At 42.6% G+C, this 20,563-nt stretch overlaps 1 protein-coding gene across 1 annotated transcript in view; it reads left to right on the top strand.

Moving 5' to 3' along the window:
- Positions 1 to 20,563, top strand: part of LIG1 (DNA ligase 1) — a 296,484-nt gene that overhangs the window by 238,897 nt on the left and 37,024 nt on the right. Inside the window, exons 20-22 of the mRNA XM_069200497.1 lie at positions 190 to 261; positions 10,994 to 11,138; positions 18,670 to 18,752. Coding sequence (XP_069056598.1) covers positions 190 to 261; positions 10,994 to 11,138; positions 18,670 to 18,752 — 300 coding nt within the window. The remainder of the gene's footprint in view (positions 1 to 189; positions 262 to 10,993; positions 11,139 to 18,669; positions 18,753 to 20,563) is intronic.

Here is a 20,563-nt window from a genome sequence, read left to right as displayed (position 1 = left end):
ATTGTGCTACATCCACTCGCTAGTACATCTGATCCCTCCGGTGCTCCGTGCCCCCTCCAGTATAGGGGAGTGAATGACTGATCTCCACCAGTCATCCATTCACATGTTCCTCCCGTTGTGACTGGGTCGATTGCTGCATGACTTGTTTGCTTTCCTGGGGTCTGACGTGTTTTTTTTTTACTCCTCCAGGATGTGGATGCCTCCGAGATTAAAGTGCAGGTCTGCGTCTATGCCTTTGACATGCTGTACCTGAATGGAGAGGTGAGAGCCACAGAAAACAGCTGCAGTCCTGCCTGTATCCCCAGCAAGGTGCCATCAGCACAAGTGCATGATCCGCATCCGTACTGCAGTTCACTAGCTGCATGCTCTTCTTTCTGGCCTGCTGCTGCTGTGCTTAATGGCCTAAGCGTGCCTGCTGGTAGAAACCTCATTGAAATATATATATATATTTTTTTGTAAATTGTTCATTATTGCTTTACCTATTATGGTTTATTCGATTTTATGGTTTAAACACTACTGCGGCTGCAGCATTTTCTACGCAGTTTTGGATTTAACTTAATAATCATATGATCAACCATCTGCTGAATATTTTTAGATTTAACCAACAAATTCTTTAAGAAAACACGCACAGACAAAGCAAAGATTAACTTAAGTGACGATTGCTGTAGTAAACTGATAGAAATCACCTAAAACGCAATCCCAGACCATATTGGGGCGTGTTAAAATGACAGTATAGTGAAATACTGCCAATGAATGCCTGCATGGTCTATCTTTTGATGCTACATAAATTAATCCTCCTTGCCGCACAACTAGATTGTCTCCACTGATGCAGGATTCCAGTAACCTTTGGTATAATACGAGGTCGGTGCACAAGCATAAATAACCCAGTGAGAGAGAATTTAACATACTTCATGACATTTTCATTGTTAAATACTTTAATACAATCACTTTTTGGCATATACCGACCTAAATTAATGAAGGAACTATACAACACTGGTGGTACAATAGAGTCTGAGAAATTGTTATTCATTAAAGGTTTTTGGAAGAAACAGTAAAGCTATTATCTGACAAAGACTTCTAGTTGAAAATTCTTTACCTTAGAATTTCCCCTTGGCATCAGACTGGATCTGGGGATTTTTCTTTAAGCAGTACCCTAGCGCACCGTCAGGTGGCATCAGTCGATTCTGCGTCTGTTTTTGGCATCGTCGTAGTCTCTGTGATGACTTCGCGGTCATACATGGGTGCCAACTCAGCGCGGCGACGTCAGTTCTCTTTCCACGCCACCCACAGGATCCAGAGAGAGTTACTCTAGTAATTTTTTGACTAAATTCGACCTTTTTGTTATATTTTATTGTTGTTGTTTGGTGCGTCAAGGGATGTCTCAGAGGACTGGCTTCAAACCGTGCAACACCTGTTACCACATGTCAGTGACTGACCTCCACCTGGTCTGTTTATGGGGTCTGGAGCACGACCACAGCCCAAAGTCATGCTTCGAGTGCTGGGTAATGCACCTGAAGGCTTTGAGGGAGTGGTCCCTGAAGCTCGAGTCCACATCGCTCCCGGTCTTGCTCGAGCGGAAGTTCTCAAGACCGCTCGCAGAGTAATCACCACTCCTCCTCCAAATCTTTGAGTCATTTGAAGGAGTCGTCAAAGAAGGCCAAGCATTCTTCAACTTCACCTCGTCAGTGAGACTGACTCTGAGGCTGCTGGGCCTCATGGCCTCCTGCATCCTGCTGGTGACACATGTCAGATGGCATATGTGGGCTCTGTAGCGGGACCTGAAGTTCCAGTGGGCGTAGCATCAAGGCAATCTCTCCTTCATGGTCCAGATCTCGAAGGGAACTGGGAAAGACCTGCAGTGGTGGCTTTCAAATCGAGATTGGGTCAGTGGCAGATCCCTCTCCTTTCCCCAACCAGATTTTACAGTAGTGACAGATGCGTCACTCTTGGGATGGGACGGCCACATGGAAGAGGCGGAGATCAGAGGGCTCTGGTCTCTGGCAGAGTCTGGACTCCACATCAATCATTTGGAGCTCCAGGCGATCAGACGGTCATTAAAAGTGTTCCTTCCCGCTCAAAAAGGGAACATATTACAGGTATTCACAGACAACACTACCCCCATGTGGTACTGCAACAAACAGGGCAGAGCGGGGTCGTGAACCCTTTGTCAAGAGGCTCCACACCTCTGGACATGGCTGGCACATCAGGACATAACGCTGGTGGTTCAACATCTGGTGGGCTCTCTGAAAGCCAGAGCAGACTAACTCAGTGCATAGTCTATCACAAATGGCATTTCCATCCGGAGGTGGTGCAAGGCCTCTTTCAACAGTGAGCCTTGGTTAGATCTGTTCGCCTACGCAGAGAACACGCAATGTCAGCTATTTTGAGCGTTGGAGTTTCCAAGGCAGCACTTGCTCAGCGACACGTTTCGTCTGGAGTGGAACTCAGGCCTCCTTTACGCCTTCCCACCAATACCACTTCTGTCCAGAGTTCTGAAGATCATCAAGAGCGACCAGGCCCCCATTAATTCTTATGATTCCGGACTGGGCACAAAGAGTAATGGTTTTCAGAGCTACTGAGCATTGCTACAGATCCTCCGATCAGACTGCCCCTTTAGGAGGATCTTCTGTCACAGCAACAGGGGACAGTTCTCCACCTGAACCTGCCCAATCTTTGCCTTCATGCGTGGAGATTGAGCGGGGGCATTTGACCGCTTTTGAGCTCTCGTCTGAAGTCTGTGATGTTATATTGGCAGCCAGGCGTCCCTCCACCAAAATAGTATACACCTGTTGTTGGCATAAATTTGTGGCATGGTGTACCAACAAGTCTGTTGATTTCCCCCTTTCTGCACCTCTCTGAGGTCCTGTTGTTCATCCTTTCTTTGGTCCTCTTTCTTCATCCTACTTGTCGGTTATCTCAGCCTTCCTTAGATTGCCAGACCAACCATCCTTATTCAAGTCTCCCATTGTTGGAAGGTTCCTTAAGGGACTGACCCATTTGTTTCCTCTGACCCTGTTCATTATGCCCCAGTGGGACTTGAACCTTGTCCTGACTTACCTTAGGTGTACCCCTTTTGAGCTGCTGCACAATTATCCCTTGCGGCTGCTTTCAATCAAGACTGCTTTTCTTATTGCCATCACATCTGCTTGCAGAGTGAGTGAGCTTCAAGCTCTGTCTTCCAAGCCCCCATTTTTGTCTGTCCACCCTAACAAAGTGGTTTTCATACAAGGGACTCCTTCCCTCCTTAGGCTGTTGCACCTTTACACACAGGCCAATCTGTCACTCTGCCTACTTTTTACACACCCCCACATCCTTCTCATGAAGAGAGACTCCATCATCTGGATCCAAAAAGAGCGTTGGCGTTCTACTCCAATCGTACTAAAGGTTTCCGGGTGGACGATCTACTCTTTGTTGGATATGTGGGTACGAAGAAAAGGAAGGCGGTGCAGAAGCATACCATCTCATTAATCTCTGAAAAACAATTTAATTTTCAAATAGTGAATTTCCCAATGAATTCAGAAGAATCAGCTGGCTTGTTAAATACATCTGTTTGCGGAGCTAGAAAGTACTAACTCAGATGTCTGAGCGGTGGCTAGATCCAAGTGACGCTACTTTTAATTTGTCATGTTAAGTAATCCAACTTCCTGTTTTGTTTTCGCACTTCAGGTATTTTTCTAATTTTGCAGTTAATTGATATCATTTTTCTTTGCACTTGTTTGTTTTAGAGTTCCTTTTGTTAGGAATGTATTAGAAACTGTCCAAAGCAATTACATGTGAATTGTAACCCATTTCGACCAAACAAAGCAAAATGAAGACAAACCCAGGATACACTACTCCTTTATGTTTCCCTGTTGCCACCAAACCACAAAACTACCTGCATCCTCCAAATCCTTCCCATAAAATGGCTCTAAAGCACTTCTCTTGGGTCTCCCCTTTACCACTCCCTTCTTAACCCCTTCCTATCGTTTTAGTTGCACTTCAACCCCTGCACTTGGAGGTAGCTTGCAGTGTGTGCTATACTAAATTACCCAAACTACTGTGGATTCTTGTTGCATACTTTCTGATGGTGTCACTCCCCCTCCCCCAGTCTCCTCCAGCCTCAGGTAGATGGAGGTTCTCTTCCCATCTTAAAGGTACATTCATGACAAAGGACTGGAGCTCCTGCCTTTTATAGGACAGAACTTTGGGGTCTCAGCGAAAGGTGAGGATATCTGAAAAACACAAAAGTGATTATAGTGAAAGATCCCACATAGACGTCTCCATCTTAACGAGGAACTTTGAAGAATTACGAGAAAACTGGGAAGAAAGTCGAAAGAATATGAGTTATTTAAAGGAAAAAAACACAGCAGAAAATGTGAGGTGAATATGAGGAGTTTCAGGTTTTTCCACTGACACATCGCAGAGAATGCCTGAACAGGGGGCTTCCCCGCGTGGCATGATGGAAAAGACTGGTTCAGTTTTGTAAAAGTTGTCGCCATAAGTACGCACAGTAAGATAAACATCCAGTGTGCAATCTTTGCCTGTCAGTCGATCACCGGAGTGAGGTCTGTCTCACCTGCACAGTATTTGCGCCAAAAATGCTGAGAGTGAAATACAAACAAAAACTGGAACACAAAACACTACAGGGGAAAAAAATCACCATCTTTAAGAGATCCGAGCCTTTCTAGCGACGATGACTAAAACATTGCTGACTGCCAAAGGTGAGACTTCAAGGGGCGATCAGGACATTGTGGAGATGGGAGAGGAGGCTCAGAAGAAGAGCCACAAGCGGGTAAAAACATCTGGCCTCATCTAAATCTCTCAAGTGAGAAAAAAACACTCACAAAATCAAAGGGGGCCTCTGTGTTGAAACGCTTGTCGTCTACAATCACGAAAGAGAATCATACGGAGCTCTCGTAGGGGTTTTAGGTGGAGATAAAGGCTAAAAAAGCATGAGTCGTCGAAAGAAGGGAAAGCGAAAGACGCTGCATCCCATTCAAGACTGTCGAGAAACACACAATCCATTGAAGCGCACAGCAAGAGAAGACTGTGAAAGAAACTCAACATTCACGTCAAAAAGAACACTCCACAATAAGCTCCAAAGACTGAGCGTCTGAAATGGAGATTGAAAGGAGGAGGTTTGAGGCTGAAATGGCTGCACTTGTCCAGAAGAAGGAATTCGAAAGCCTTAAAGCAGTCGCAATACATCAGAAAACTTAGACGTCGAAAGAACTCCATGAACAGGAGGTGGAAGAAATTCGCCCCCTCACACACCGCAGTCTCAAGAAGAGGTGATATATTTCCTCCAATTTCCTCATTTCCTACCAAAGGTGGTCCCTCAATTTCCTATTAATCAGTCTTTTTGAATACCAAGTTTCTTTCAAAACCCAAAAACGCATGTGGAAGGAAGCCTTCATACATGGGATACAAGATGTTGCATCATGTATTACATGGAGAGAACTCAACTTTTTAGGAAATTTCAGCAATCATTTGTTGCTTTCTCCAAAAACTTTAAGGGGAAAGCAGTATTGAACACAATTTCAAGATGGATCGCATTATTAATTTAATTATGTCACAAAATTGCAAGGAAAGCCTTATCTAGAGCTCCAGGAGCGCACTCTACATGGAAGGGAGAAACTGTAAATTTTATGTTTAACACACCGTTATAAGAAATCTGCATGCCAGCAACTTGGGCTTCAGTACACACTTCCACGAAACATTATTGTATTTGCATACAAATTAGTAAAGAAGCTCAGGTATGACAGAGCGTTCAGACATTTATTTTCAAATCAATATCCATTTTCATCCCAGCCACTACAATAAAGGAAACCCAGCTTTAATATCAACACACAGCATGTGAATCCAGAAATGATTTTCGCTGCTAAAGTTTTTTTTTTTTAGGTGTAGTTTTGCAGCTTGAAGATTTTCTGGATTCACATGTGACCCACCCACCTCCTCCAGGAAGATGGAGAGGGAAAAACAAAACAAGCATTTGCAATGCAACGGGTCTCGCATTTGCCCGAGTTAGAGCTATTAGCGTTGTAAATTCCTAATCAGACTTTTCTTGCCACACAAATTACAAGAAAAAAAAAACACAGCGCGATCGTGCTATGTAAAATGCAGCGCGATTGTGCTGAAATTGAAAAAACGAGCACGATTGCGCCATGTAAACCCCAGCGCAATCGCGCTGCGTGGAAAGTAAAAAGATAAAGTAGTCCGGAAACCATGCTGAAAACATCGAGCCTCGAGTGGTTTCAGTAGTTTACCGGTGCTGTGTAGGTGGGTTAAACACCTAAAATTTGACTTCCAAAAAGCGGTTGCAAAAGATGCACTGACTTTTTGAGAATCAAATCAGATTTTGCGAACCAACGCATCTACAAATAGAGCGGTTCGCAAAACAGGAAGTCACAGCCTAATTTAAATATCCGTTTTTATTCACCCTGATGCTGCCACTCCAACTCCCAAAGTGCCAGGGTTCTGAAGAGGACCCCTTACCTTTTGCTAATCAGTTACCATCCCAACTTGGGAGTCAGTAGCTGCTTGATGGTTTATGACCTTACCACTGCTACATGCCATACTGACTGGCAATTTGGCAGGAATGCCCCTTACACAGTCCTTCCAGATTGTGATTCATTATGGGTCAAACCCCATTTGGCGACTGATTTATTTTTCTTTTTTTTCTTTTTTTTGTTCTGATCGCAAAATAGTCAGTTCATATGAAAGTCATTTTGCGAACCCCAGGGTTTGCAGCCTCAAAACCCATAAGTACATCTGAACCATATTGCTCTTCTACCAGGCATTTCTTATAAGATGCTGTATGTAAACATACAAACAAAAAGCGTTACCCCAACATGTGCCATCTTTGTCATCTGTCTCGCTGCCAAGACAGGAGAGGAGTTCATTTAGTGGCACGGTGGGTGTTCGTCTTTGGGTCTCATGTCTCAATTTCCCAGGCCCCGGTGTTTTGCCTCCTGCTTGTTGTAACCTGAGGCAACAGGCACACGTTTGGCAGCGGTTTAAAATTTTCCTCCACTCCAGCTATGGCTGCAGGGGAGTCCGCTGATGTCAGCAGTGTCATTCCTTTGACCCTACCACGCCCTCTGCATGCATGTCGCTTCCACCTCTTTTGTTGAAAACAGCAACCCAGTTTTATTTTAAAAACATTTCACTAATGAATTGCTTTCCTAAGGACACAGCGTTTCCTAATACATCAAACCTATTTCTCAGAAGTACATTTCACACGGCTGCTAATGAATTCATGTAGCTTGGCAGGCCACATATGTTTAATAATTAAAGCTGTTTGTGGTAGCAGGAGAAGTAAAACAATTACACTGCATTACTCATTCCGAAAAACACGCTACGTCGAATTTCTCTGTAAATAATAAAAAAAATAATACAAAAAAAAAACTACACTGACCCGTACATCAAATAAGAAACATTTATAATGGGAGACCTAGTTCACTCATACCGTAGGTTTATTTTTTATTTTTTCCAAAATGCAGTGCAAACAATTGATTTAACCACAAACAAATAAGGATTATCAGAATGGGGTCTCTGGTACTTCATTACATTTAAGGAAAAACACGCTTGCACAAAGCAGTGGAACTGCATGGATATAATCACGAGGGACTTAACAATTGGAGGACAGCGAAAGCAGCTGGAACACTGAACTAAAACAAGCATTTGGAATGCAATAGTCTCGTGTTTGCTAGCGTTAGAGCTCAAAGCGTTGTAAATTGCTGACTGGACTTCTATTGCCACACAGACTGAAAATACCAAGAGGAAGAGAGCGAGCTGGCCCTGGAAGAGCCCCCCCTCTGATGTTGGTTTTATGTTTACAGAGTGAGCTGGTGGGGAGGAGGGACTGAACACACACCCACAGTGCAAAGCAAACAGGCCAATACTGAAAGAAAAAGTCCCCTTCAGAAGAGCTAAACAGGACATAGCGTAATTACACAGTACTTTGTGCTGCTCCCAAAGTGAAAAAAGGCGGGACAGAGAGGCAGAACTGACCACTAGCAAGCAAGGATTTTTGAAGGACACTGCAACTAACAAATCAAAACCCTGGAACTCACTCTATTGTATACTTTAGTATACAGCAGGCCAAATGCTAACGCTCGACCTAAAAAAGAATCTGAAGATGGCGAGCGCGAGCAGAGACATCAGGAGGAATTTCAAAGGCATCACAATAGAACACCAACTCTGTCGAAGCCCAGCAACAACAAAACAATGGTAGAGAGGACGGACAAAAACATTTTTAAGCGGTGAAATTATAGATTACCTGGACCTAACCAACAGCTGGAGGAATAATGCTCAGCATGTGAATCCAGAAAGTCGCCAAGCTGCAAATCTACACCTACAGGTAAGAAGCTTTGTTTTATATCTAAAGCCACAAAGATGAAATTGCTGTATAGGAAGGCAGGCACGCATCTGAAGGGAAAATGTGGAGCAGCTTGGGTTTAGCATACTGCCAAGAATATTTGAAGGTCACCAAACATCTGAGACCTCCAAGTGCACTTATGTAACTTTGTCGTTGTTGGAAATTTGTTTGTGTACAAGGCACGGATGTTGCCAGAGTGCGAACAGCATTCTCTAATACAAACGAAAAGTTAAAGAATAGCCTCACCCTCCTTATCTGCACGTTAGACACCAATACATGGAAAATACCTGTATTAGTGCAACATTCCGGAATCTGTAAAGCCGGATAATGGCTGCTAACTGAATTGTTTTGGTCGAGCAGGGGGATAAGCAAAGCCGTAATTCTGTAAATGTGAAAGGTAATGTGGGCAAGGAAGATGCAGAAGCCTGGCCAACCACACAGCATTAGACACTAAACTGGACAACTAAACAAAGCAAGTTCTATGCCAGAAATACCTATCACTTACCTAGGTTCAAGGAAGCATTGCAGCGGAATTCAATAAAACAAGAGTCCAGTGGTGTGCGGAAAAATTTGTATGGCTGAAACTTGTGAGGTCATCTTGACCTTAAGGTGTGTGGATTCATGGCCAAATACTTGGGTAACAGTGCCCTTAAGGCTCTGTTGTCCCCATTTTGTTCTGCAGAATTCATGCCCTACCCTTTCCAAATTGCTTTTGAAGTTATGCAAATGCTGTGCATCATTTTAGTTTAAATCTTTTTACGTGGCTTGGCTGTGAGCCAAGCGTTCCATGCAATATAATAAACTAGAAGTAGAGATTCTCTGAATCCTGCAGCCTCCACGCTATTTCGCCTGAATATTAAATTCACCCTAGCCTCTGTCAGAGTCCCTGCTGCTCCCCCACCCACCTGACCTGTTAGCATAGTCGCAGCGGCTCTAGTCAGTCTGCAAACTCTAATTCCATTGGCATAATTGGTGCTTGGCCACTCACTGTTTCACATCCAAACCCTGTTGACAACTCCTGTGTCCCATCCATGGCTTGCCGGCTTGCCTCATTGCCAGAGTGATGCTTCACCCAGAGTTTGGCTCATCTTCTGGCCTTGGCCAGTTCTTAATACAATGAAGGTATTTTCACCAAATTCATTGCCGCTGAAAAATATCTTTATGAATTTTGTGTTAGATCAAAAGGGTTTCCATAATTTCCCAGCGTAGAACAGACATGAACTTGCATTGGTCAGCAATGTTGTGTTTCTTTGAGCATTCCACTTATGGTCAGTGTTTTCACTAGTCCTAGGTAATATATATATCAAGCCTCTACTTGTTTAACACTCATGCGATAAGAGCCAGTAATGAAGCTGCAGAAAGGGTCCCTGAGGAGCATAATATTTATCGCCATTGGAAAGCTGTCCATGAACTCGGTGTCAACTCTGCTATTTTCATCGGCAAGGTGCTATTCTTGGCACCTCTTGTTTCAGGCCTTCCGCCACGCGTTCTATCTTTCCATAGGAATATTATTTTGCCTTAATAAATATCCTAAATGTGCACAATTGAAAGATGTCTACGTTGAGATTAAAATGTAGGTCTCGTTTCCTCCACTACTTACCACTCAAATAACACTGCTATGAAGGGGCCATGATGCGACATGCTAGAATTTAACAAATAATTGTTGTAAATTTTTTTTTTTTTTTGCTGCATGCTGCTTTTTATAAAAGTGTGTGTGTGTATAGCTATATACATACACATATAAAACAAAGATTAAAGTGAAATAGTTGGGTATGGTTATAATATATTACATTCTATTTTTTTAATGTTTTAATATAAGTCCACTGGAGAAAAAAAAACGAAGTTTAAAGTGACGTTATAGTTAGGTGAAAATATCAGTTAAAATGTAACGATTTAAACTCAAACCTCTGAAATTCACCAATAATAGTTACCTGAAGTAACTATAACTCGTACCCCTGCCGCGCAGTGTTATCAATTATGCGGTTTCAGATGTTGCATTGATACAATCAGTGATGTCATACGTCTTGCATGATGTAATATGTGAGGTAATAAGCAGTGCATGACGAGGGAACAAGGTATAGATACTTGGTTAAACAAATGATGAATTTAGTCTTTTTGTTTTTTTTGGTCAAAGTTTAAAACATTGCATGTAAACTGACATTTTCGCACAACTGGAACTTTTTTTAAATGGAAAGCAAGATCTAATAACCATATATAACTAACGCCATTTTCTAAATATGAAAACGAATATTTTATTACCATACATAAGATCAACCCCGCTGTGCATGGCGAGGAGTAGGTCAAATTAGTTGTGGAAACATTTTATGAATCAAATCTGTCTGACACTGAAAAAAATCTTTCAACCGCTTCAAATTTCTGGAGCTAGTCCAGGATGTTATAACTAACTGTGAGTTCACACCTTTATATAAACTGTTTCTTGGATGCGAAATAGTTACCTCACTAATATTTTTAGGAAGATATGTTAAACTTTGTAGCTCCTTGATGATTAATAAAATATATGCATTGGAGCAGCGTTTAATAAATATTGAACAAGTCTATATTTATGGCTTTTCAAAAAAACCCTGGTGTTAAAATCTTTCAGTTAATGGTAATATCTCCTTTGCTGTGTTTCAGTCTCTTGTGAAGGAACCATTTGCGAAAAGGCGCAAGCTGTTGCGAGATTCTTTCGTAGAGACAGAGGGAGAGTTCATGTTTGCCACCTTCATGGATACAGCCAACACAGATGAGATTTCAGAGTTCCTGGAGCAGTCTATTAAAGGTAAATGGAAGACCACGTCTCCTAGAATAATCTTGGAGTTCCGGCCAACACTGGTGCCGTTGTATGTTGGGTGCCATAATGTTTGACCATCGTTGCTGTACTTGAGGTAATGATCGGAACATAGACATAGACTCAAAATATGCACCAATATTGGGCTATTGTTTCTGCTGTAGCTTTGCAATTTTTTTTTTCTTTTTTTTTTTTTCTTTTCCCTTATCTCAAGGATTTTGAAAAAAAAAGTTCATTTTCTCCCTTCTTACGGTCTCGGACACCATTGTTTTAAGGCTTGAATCACAAATTTAGGCAAATAATCACTATTTAAAATTTTTGACCTTTCATCAGTTTTTCTCAGCCCATTTCTTTTTCCAGCTGCAAATATTTGTCTTATTTCTTTAGAGTTCTTTTTTCCTCTTTTCTGGGGTCTCTTTGTAATAGCCTGAACACTTGGTGAAAAAGAAAACCTAAATAATAATAATTAATCAAATTTTTTGTCAATGTTGTGCAGGATGAGGACGGAGCAAAGGCACACAGTGTCTGTGTGTGTGTTGACTTATACAAGTGCATGCATCAGTATCCATGCACATGCTTACTGAAGAACACAGGTGCCATTTTCTTTTGCTTTTTATTCATCAATCCAAGATGTAAGATGGTACTTAAGTTGGTAAACAAAAAACAAAATTTTACTCATGTGAAAGAACATTTTGACAAGCGGAGCAGTGTGGCAGCAAATGATGGTTCATCATATTTGAATACCTCACATTTAAAAAATAAAATAAGCCTATTTCAGATTAGGTTCCGACGTCATAGAGTAACCTCTTCTGCAATGCCCTGAGAGTTGGTCTGAAATATGAATTACACTCCCAGCAAAGCAGTAGCTGAATGGGGCGGACACAAAGCCTCTCTAGGAATTACTACTTTATGATGCATGATGTGTTCACACGCAATGCTTCCATACACAATGACTGGTTGCTTATACACTAGGGCTCTTGGCCTTATGTTTGCACTTTCGCTCTACCAACAGCACTACCACAAGCTGCCTCATATTTTTGTCTGACTCTAGGGAAGACTAGTAATGGCTTAAACTTTAGTGCCAGCCTAAGGTACTGCAGCCATTGGTGAAATGCACTGGTATGACATTAGTAATTAATATACATATATGGTGTAAGAAACTGGATTGATTAATGGGGTGGTGACAGCAAACAGGGCAGGTGGAAGGGCCTTCCCATCAACAATTTGGGAATACATGCCCATCCTTTCAAGGTCTGCGGATTGAATAAATGGATTGGGTTGCGGTTCATCTGATCTTCTCACAGCTGGTGCTGGTGGTCTGCCAGATAGGGTTGCAGGAAACGTGTGAAACGTGGATTGGGACAATGCCCCTATGCAGCATAGCTTTAGTCCCAGGGACTTTGAACACTTGGCTATCAAGGTCCCATTGGTCAAGATGTGACCCACTGGATGAGGTCAATTACTATCTCTGGAGTAGGGAACGTTTTTGCCATGCCTGAGCCCAGAGATGCATTATGAACGGATTCGTGTAAGATGGCACTAATAAGAGTTTTGAGTAACTCGCAATGAACCCAGTGTGTTGTTGTCTCAAGTACTGGGGCTAGCTTGGACTCTCCTGAAATGACAGGGAAAGGAATAAACAGTCATCAGAGTAGGTGCACAGTGGGCGCTTGGATGTTGCAGAACAGAACTACTGATACTGGGGCCAGGATTCTTGTGAAGATGGAAGGGGTGATAGTGACTTCAAATACATATTGTACGGGTAGTGCTCATTTATTGTGGGAAGGCATACTGGAATATGGAAGTAGGCATCCTGAAAGTGCACTGAGCACAGCCAATCGTTTTCCAACAGTTGTCCGCATGCACCTGAGCTAAAGTAAGCATTTTGTAGTTCTGCAGGGGGCGTAACTTGCATATCCAAGAGAGGAAAAATAGTAGGAATAGTATCCATGCCTGCTTTGTGGGGTGGACTGGCTTTGTCTTTGAGATTGCGACATGGGCGCAGATGGGCGGTTTAGCAAGGGTTATGTTTGTCTTGAGGCATAGCTGCTGACCTCTCAAAGGATACATGCAGCGGTGCTAGAGGGAAGCCTCTTTCCCCAACTGTCATTTTTCACTCTGAACTGTTCATTCCTAAATTCAGCCCTTCTCTCCTATTGCTCAGTGTTAGTCTAGTCATGTAGAGAACACCACCAAAATCAGGAAAAAATACTGCCTACCCTGTCCCTTAGACATCCACTATGAATACATTCACATGCTCCCCATGTCACTGGAATTTATTATGGGAATATGGTATCAGCATGACTATTCTTCATACAATAGAAATCTAAAACTGACGTGTAATCTTTCTATATGTTCTAGGCACCCGGATTTCGTAATAGTATGCTGGCTAGAAACTCCTCGATCATTCTCCAAGTAACACGTGTAAATGTGAAATGTAGGTTATTTATAAAGTGCAATCAAACATTTTATAGCATTTGTGAACAAGAATGTTCAGTTCTATTGATGACACAGGCTAGGATTATTCAATGTTATTGATTTAGCTGAATAGCAACCACATTGGCGCAAGAACCGTAACCATGAAACATAATGAACTACATAGCTTATAGTTCATAGTGCAAAAACTACCGTTCCCAAGACCGGAGCTCATCCACCAACCATAGTCTCTTTAGATGTGAAAGCCTGTCAGCCATTAGAACACATCTTTTTGTTGCTGTAAGGGAGACCCTGGTACCTTCAATTAGTCTTTCATTTTTGCTTCTGATCTGCAGCTAAAAAGGTAGAACAAAATTACTGACCTATCCAGTTTTGTCGATCAAAATATGGGTGGGTGAAAAAATTTAAACACATAATAAATTGCATGTCACACCAATATTTCCAGACAGTTACACGGTGGGATAATCTTCACCTTTGAATCCTTAAAAGAATTTCTAAAATCTTGCTCACTGTTAGAACATTTTCGATTCTGTGGCAGAACAAAAGGCTTCAGTTTATAAATGTTTAAAGCTGATCAATATTCGAAAAGGGATTACTTACTGGTATATAGTAGAACTGTTTAAAGGTAGAATCCAATGACCACGCAAACATGTGCATAATAATAAGACTCCTGCCTAATAGGGAGGATTTGTAGGTCATTTCCCCCTGCCGCCTCTCTGAATGGGCTCCAAATTTAGACATATCAATGCCAGCCTGACCTAGAATCCAATGAACCCAGCTGGCTAGTGTAGGCACCAAAATTGGATTGTGAGGTCATAGACATCAAATGAAAAGAGGATCAGGTGGAGAAGCTGAGCTCTTTTGTGGCATTTCATAAGCCCTTAAACAAGTGACAACACAAAGTTTGGAATCTCTGGGGGGAAAAACTGATATGTGATCTGTTTTTAATCCGATAGTTATCTTTGTGAAGATAAAAGCAGCTCCATCGTGAGTAAAGTATATACCTGCAAGATGAAAATCTTTAACATCAGAGACTCGTTGATAGGATGCAAGGCACAATAGTATAGCAAATTTGGCTGACATTTGTTTTCTTAATAAAGACAATCATTGAGCTATTGTTGGAGTAAACAGACAACAGAAACATTCCATAGTACTGAATATGTTGGTTTTTGGGGAGAGACAAATCAGATGAAGGAGTTTAGTAACCAGATGATGTTCCTTCACTGGGTGATCTGCTACTGGGGTGTGCCCTGCAGAGATGGTCGATCTGTAGTTGTCGACAGTTCTGTATGATAATCCTTCAGCAGGCAGAGTTGCTAAGAAGTCGCAAATATGTCATACCTGCACCCACTGGATCAAGATGCCATTCAGAACACTGGCATGTCCACTTATCCCATGCTAATTGAGCACGTTTGTGGGTGTAGTCTGATGAGGCCTTAAGCAGGCAGAGAGCTTGGCTTGAAAGACTGGTCACTTGGCAGCAAGACCTGAAAGATTACCAGCCATTAGATGAACTTGGTTCGGAAGGACCAAGGTATGTGGTTTCCCTAGAGGATCCAGGAGCAGGTTTGGGAATATAGTTAGAAGCAGGGAAGGCTTGCATGATAATGTCATTAGAATGGGGACCAAGGTTGTGCTCTCCATGAGGGAGTTATAAGGATGACCTCAACTATGTCTCCTGATCGGACATCTCACTCGGCGGATATTTGTAAAGGGGGAAATGTGTAGTTGCGCCCTGCCCAGTGTTACCAAGAGGCATCCACTGCCAGAGCATCTGGTCTCCAGCTGTAACACAGCAAGATTTGAATGGTCAATCTGGATGCAAAAAGGTAGATCTTGCATGAACCCCACTTGTCCATCAATGTTGAGAATAAAGGAAGATAGTTTCTACTTGCTCAAAATTGCAAAGGAATCACAGATTCCAGTTTGCGATATGGTTGTTTTTGCCTGGAAGATGAACTGCTAGAACTGATATATTTTTGGTCAAACAGAATTGCCAGAATTCCTACACAATGCCTGCTATGGATTCAATATGTTGTTCTCCCGAGGTAGTTTATGTATTGAATTGCGGAGCAGAACACATTGAAACTTCTTGGGGTGCAGAGGGGTAAGGGAACGATTGGGGAATGATCTCACCAGAAGCTCATGCAATTTACTTTCTTCTTGGGACCATCTGCCTCTTGTGGAGATGGTTTCGCATCTTGCTCCCCGCTGAGGAAGCTGACGTCTGATTTTATTATTAAAACTGGTGTCTGTCTTAAAATGGCCCTGATGTACCAGGTTTCCAGGTGGGTTGACCAACGTTGATGCTCTTCTTTGACTGCCTAAGAGAGAGTGACCTTCTGGGTATAGGATATCCTTTCTGCTGATATTCAATTTTCAGTCACTGTGATGCTCTGTAGTGAATCTGACCTGGGAATATCACATGAATGGAGACCGAGAAGAGATAAAGTCCATCGGCGAGTGACCAACTCTTTTTGCCAGAAAGCTGCGGTTCTCATTCTTGATTACTTTTATTATTATTTCTTTATTTTTTGTCTGGTAAAGGCAGTCCCTGAGGTCTAGTTTAAACAGAACCCCAGGAACTTTGAGTGGTCGAAGTTAGCCAGTATCTGTTCTGATTTATAACCAATCCCAGTCCCTTGAGGAGCGAAAAGAAGGAATTTTACCACTGGGTTCATCAATTTAATAAAACACCAGAGAGCGGAGGACAACTCAAAGGGGAGAACCAAGAATTGGTAGGTACAATTCTTCCGCAAAATGGGAGGAAGTGTCTGTGTGGAGGAAACATAGCAACGGAGAGATAAGAGTCTTTTAGGTCTAGATGGACCATTAAATTTCCTTCGCTCAACAGATATCTTGGCAGGTGAATACCCACAATTTTGAAGTGACTGTACAATATCCATGAGTTGAATTCTTTGAGGTTGATCTCTAACCTGTAGTCTCCTCCTTTTTGTCTACTACAAAAATATTGGTGTTAGGGTGTTGCATTGTGCTGCAAAGTGCTTTCTTTTGACTTAAAGATTGGATTTTCTGATTAATCAAGAGTTGTTTCATCAAAGTGAAGTGGTTCGAGGGAGGAGTTTTGACAAGGAGTGTGGTAAAGTTCTAAGTGGAAACCCTGAACCATCTGAAGGGCCCATGCGTCTGGAGACCAGTTCAGAAAAGGCAGGTAAATTCTTCCCCTAGTTTAAGAAGGGGAAGAAATGTAATGTCTCATCGAAGAAGAGTGGGAGAGATGGGTGTTCCTCCTCTTGGCTTTCCCTGGTAACCTGTTTCTGTAGGGTCTGGATTGGAATGGAAAGAAGACTTCACTGTGCTAGTAATATCCCCAAGCGCCTCTTCTCCTGAGGTAACCTCTGTAAGAGGACTGGGTGGGGTTCGGCCCGTGAGGCACACACTACCTCTGCTGACCCTGTTAAAACGTTTCTGGTTAAATACTTTTTTTTAAGCTGCTTGAGCCCTGTCTAATGAGGTGAAGATACTGAAACTTTTTTTTTTTTTTACTTCTTTAACGAGGGGTACACTAAAAGACCTCATTAGTCACCAAACCTCATAACTTTGGGTCAATGCAAAGGGGGATAGACCTGCCCCTTTCTGCAGAGCTAGCCCTATTTGCATTCCCTTATAAACAAAATGGCCCATTGGACTCGACCAGCAAAAATAAAAAGGATTAATAGGTGTATCTTACTTCGTGGCTGAGAAGTCTAGGTTCAAGGTTTTGTAGAGGATTCCTGAAAGGTCAATACATTTTTTTTTTTTTTTTTTCTAAACCCATTTGTCCAGAATGGATGACAGTTTGGTTTCAGTATCTGGAGTGTCTGCGACTTAGTCATCCAGCAAAGGGCAGGGGCATTCCTGCTTAATGCAGTTGCGGCCCTCTTTTTCAACAAGCTACTGAGCCCTGCTTGAGCATAGTCTGCTGTTTTTGGAGAGATGAGCCAATCTGAACAACAAGGGTGTATGTCTTCTGGATCAAAAGTGCTGAGGAGATAGTGACAAAGAGGGTTAGAAGAACCTTCCCCAGCAGGGTGTTGGGAAGTGAGATGGCTGTTGTCTGCACTTGGAGGCATCAAAGTCCCCTTGGTCTGGGTCGTGCATCTGCAGATGTGCGCCAGTGCTATACTCAGGTTACCCCCCATGCTAGACTCAGGTTACCCCCCATGCTAGACTGAGGTTGCCCCCCATGCAAAGTAGTGGAGTTGTGAAAGGGGCTCCGAGGAACCCCTTCTCCCCCCAACCAACACACACCTGCAGGTGGTTGCATGCATTGCATGCGCCTGCACTTTGACTCACGGAGCGGATTTAAAGCAGTTACTTCGTATTGCACTGATAGCGCTGCCCCCCCAGGACACTGCATGTTCGCAACTGTCCTTAACACAACACAGCACAGTAATCCATAATAGGGTGCATTGTCCCTGTTTGTGCCCGATTTATAATACGTCTGGAAGCCGCCTTTTGTATCCGACTTTGGGGGATGAGTTACTTAAGAACTGTGAAAGAGTGATCTTTTTTTGTTCACTAAGGGCTTATTCTTATTGTTTCTGCGGGTAGGCTTGTTTATACATAAAGCTGAAAAACTATAGTACTTTGTGTGTTTATATTGTAAGGCTATAAAACCATAAATCATATTGCTTTGTATTTTCAGTATTATACCAAGTGTACTTTTGTATGTTGATCATAAGGACATTTGTCTAACAAACTATTTTAAAGCAAAAAAAATAAAGGATTTGGAATGCCCACACCATCTGTGGCGTGGCCAGTCAGCTCTGCGTAAAAGATGGCAAATTAATAAGACAATAATGAAAAACTAATGCAGCGTTAGTCATTTGAAAAAATCTATTGGAAATAGCGCGATGTAAAAATGGTGTTCACATTGGCAACAGTCACATGTTGCATCAAGTACACTGGACAGTGGAGCATAGCTATATCCAAACACCTTTACTCGGGAAATCATTTCAGCGGTCCTCACGTGCGTGGGGACAAGCTAGAAACCTTAGAGATGCAAACTGCCTTTCTCGGGTGATTGTGTTGGCTGTTTCTTTCTCAGCACTAGCATAATGTATCATCTTGATCTGGTTTCTAGATTCCTGTGAGGGTCTGATGGTGAAAACACTAGAACAGGATGCCACCTATGAAATCGCCAAGAGGTCCCATAATTGGCTGAAGGTAAGAGTGGCTATTGAATTGCTGGTTTTGTAAATTAGTATTAAACCTCAGAACAGCTCCAGTAGTGTGATTTGTTAATCAGAAACAGTAATAGATGCCGTAACCTTAACTCTGCTTATTTGTGATGGGATTGCCCGTGATTTTCATGTATTGGATCCCAAAATTATTTAAAAAAAAAAAAAGTTTTTAAACCAAGACCCAATCCTAAATGCAACGTTTCCTTTTTTTTCTTTTCTTTTTTTTCTTTCTTTTCTTTCTAATAAACACAATTTGAGTTAAATTAACCAACCCCGTTTCAACCCTCAATTTAAATGCCCTAGGGCAGGGCAGGTAAGCATCTTCTGCAATAAAGAGAAATCTGCTTCTGAATTTCCAAGGCAGCTGCAGTGTTCCAGACTACAAGACAGTCAGGCTTGCCTGTCAGTAGGGCAGTAATCATTAAACCCAAAATAACTTTTTAGGCATTATTTCTCAAACCTGCCTATGAAGCAATTTTCTCTTTAACTTAACTTCATCCACTGTTTCAAACCCTTTTTACGTGTTTAATCAAGGTAAAGGGAACTTTAGGCCTTCCTTTCACTGGGGCAGTTTTCTTCATAGACCTGTGTTCAGACAGCAGGAGGCGGGTTCTATTAAATCTAAATGATGTATTGTGTTTTCTGGCTTAATCATTGGTGGGCTCATTGCAACAAATCAGCGTCAACGTCTCTGGTGATTTATCTTCGTTTTAATTGTCCTTCTCCTTGTGGTCTACCTTGTATCGCAAGTGCATTGAGTCCATGATTCAATCTACACTTCATTAGACCAAGTTTTTGTATTCCAGCGAATTATGGTAATCGTTCATGGGTTTTCTTTGAGCAACTCTTCAGTGTGTCGTAATGTGCAAAATGCATTAGTAGCTTAGCTCTAGGTACATAGAGAAAAGGATCTCTGTATATGGTCCTGACAAGACTCCAACTCAGAACCACCAGCTAATTTCCATCCCTCGAGTCGCACATCTTTCCTTACTCCCTCTTTCTAAAACCTGCTGCCTAAGGATCCGAGACGTACAGTAACACACAGTTGTTGAGACTAAAAGGTTCCCTGCATGGCTGTAGAGCAGGGGTCTTCAAACTGGGGGACTGCCCCCCCCCCCCCCCCCCCCCCGGGGGTGGGGGCTGGGTGTAAGCCGGTCTGAGTCCCCAGACCAGGCGTGTTTTCCCCCCCTCACTTCGGCACACATACCAATCATTCATGTGCTCGGGGTCCTCCTCTGACAGAGTCAAACCCAGAGAAGGGCTCTGTAGCTGGGAGGGAACACTAAGTGCACTTTTCTTGATGTTGTGATGTTTCCGGGCTACAAGGGGAGTGGCAGTGTTGGCAGCCAAGATTTTGGAGTGCACGCAGGCCTTTTCCCTGGTAACTGCATGGTAGGGCACCCTACCGGCCTTCCCTGTGTCCTGCGAGTCCCCATAATACTTCGCCCATCTGTGAGTTGTATGGAAGTTGTGTGCATTTGCACTTCAAGTGTGTCTATATTGCATGTGTATGTATTGCTTACATGCAACAGACACGTGGATGAAAAGCCAGTGAGTACACCTGGCTACAGCCCCTATGGTTTCAATATTGATGTTAGGTATTTGTGCCCAGTACAAGACTTGAAGGGAGAGCCCAGACGGCAGATGTGTATTACTAGGTTTTCCTATCTGTAACAAACCCCCCGAGGAGCAGTCCAGAGAAATTTCAGTGAGTGACGCAGGGTAGTGTTTCAGAAATTAAGGAGGAATGATGTCCCTTTCTGTTGACCCTGCCCGTTCATGGCCCATTGTTAT

The sequence above is a fragment of the Pleurodeles waltl genome, chromosome 7 (assembly GCF_031143425.1).
Source record: "Pleurodeles waltl isolate 20211129_DDA chromosome 7, aPleWal1.hap1.20221129, whole genome shotgun sequence".
In the NCBI taxonomy this organism is placed as follows: Eukaryota; Metazoa; Chordata; class Amphibia; order Caudata; family Salamandridae; genus Pleurodeles; species Pleurodeles waltl.
This window is presented reverse-complemented; position numbering and strand designations above follow the sequence as displayed.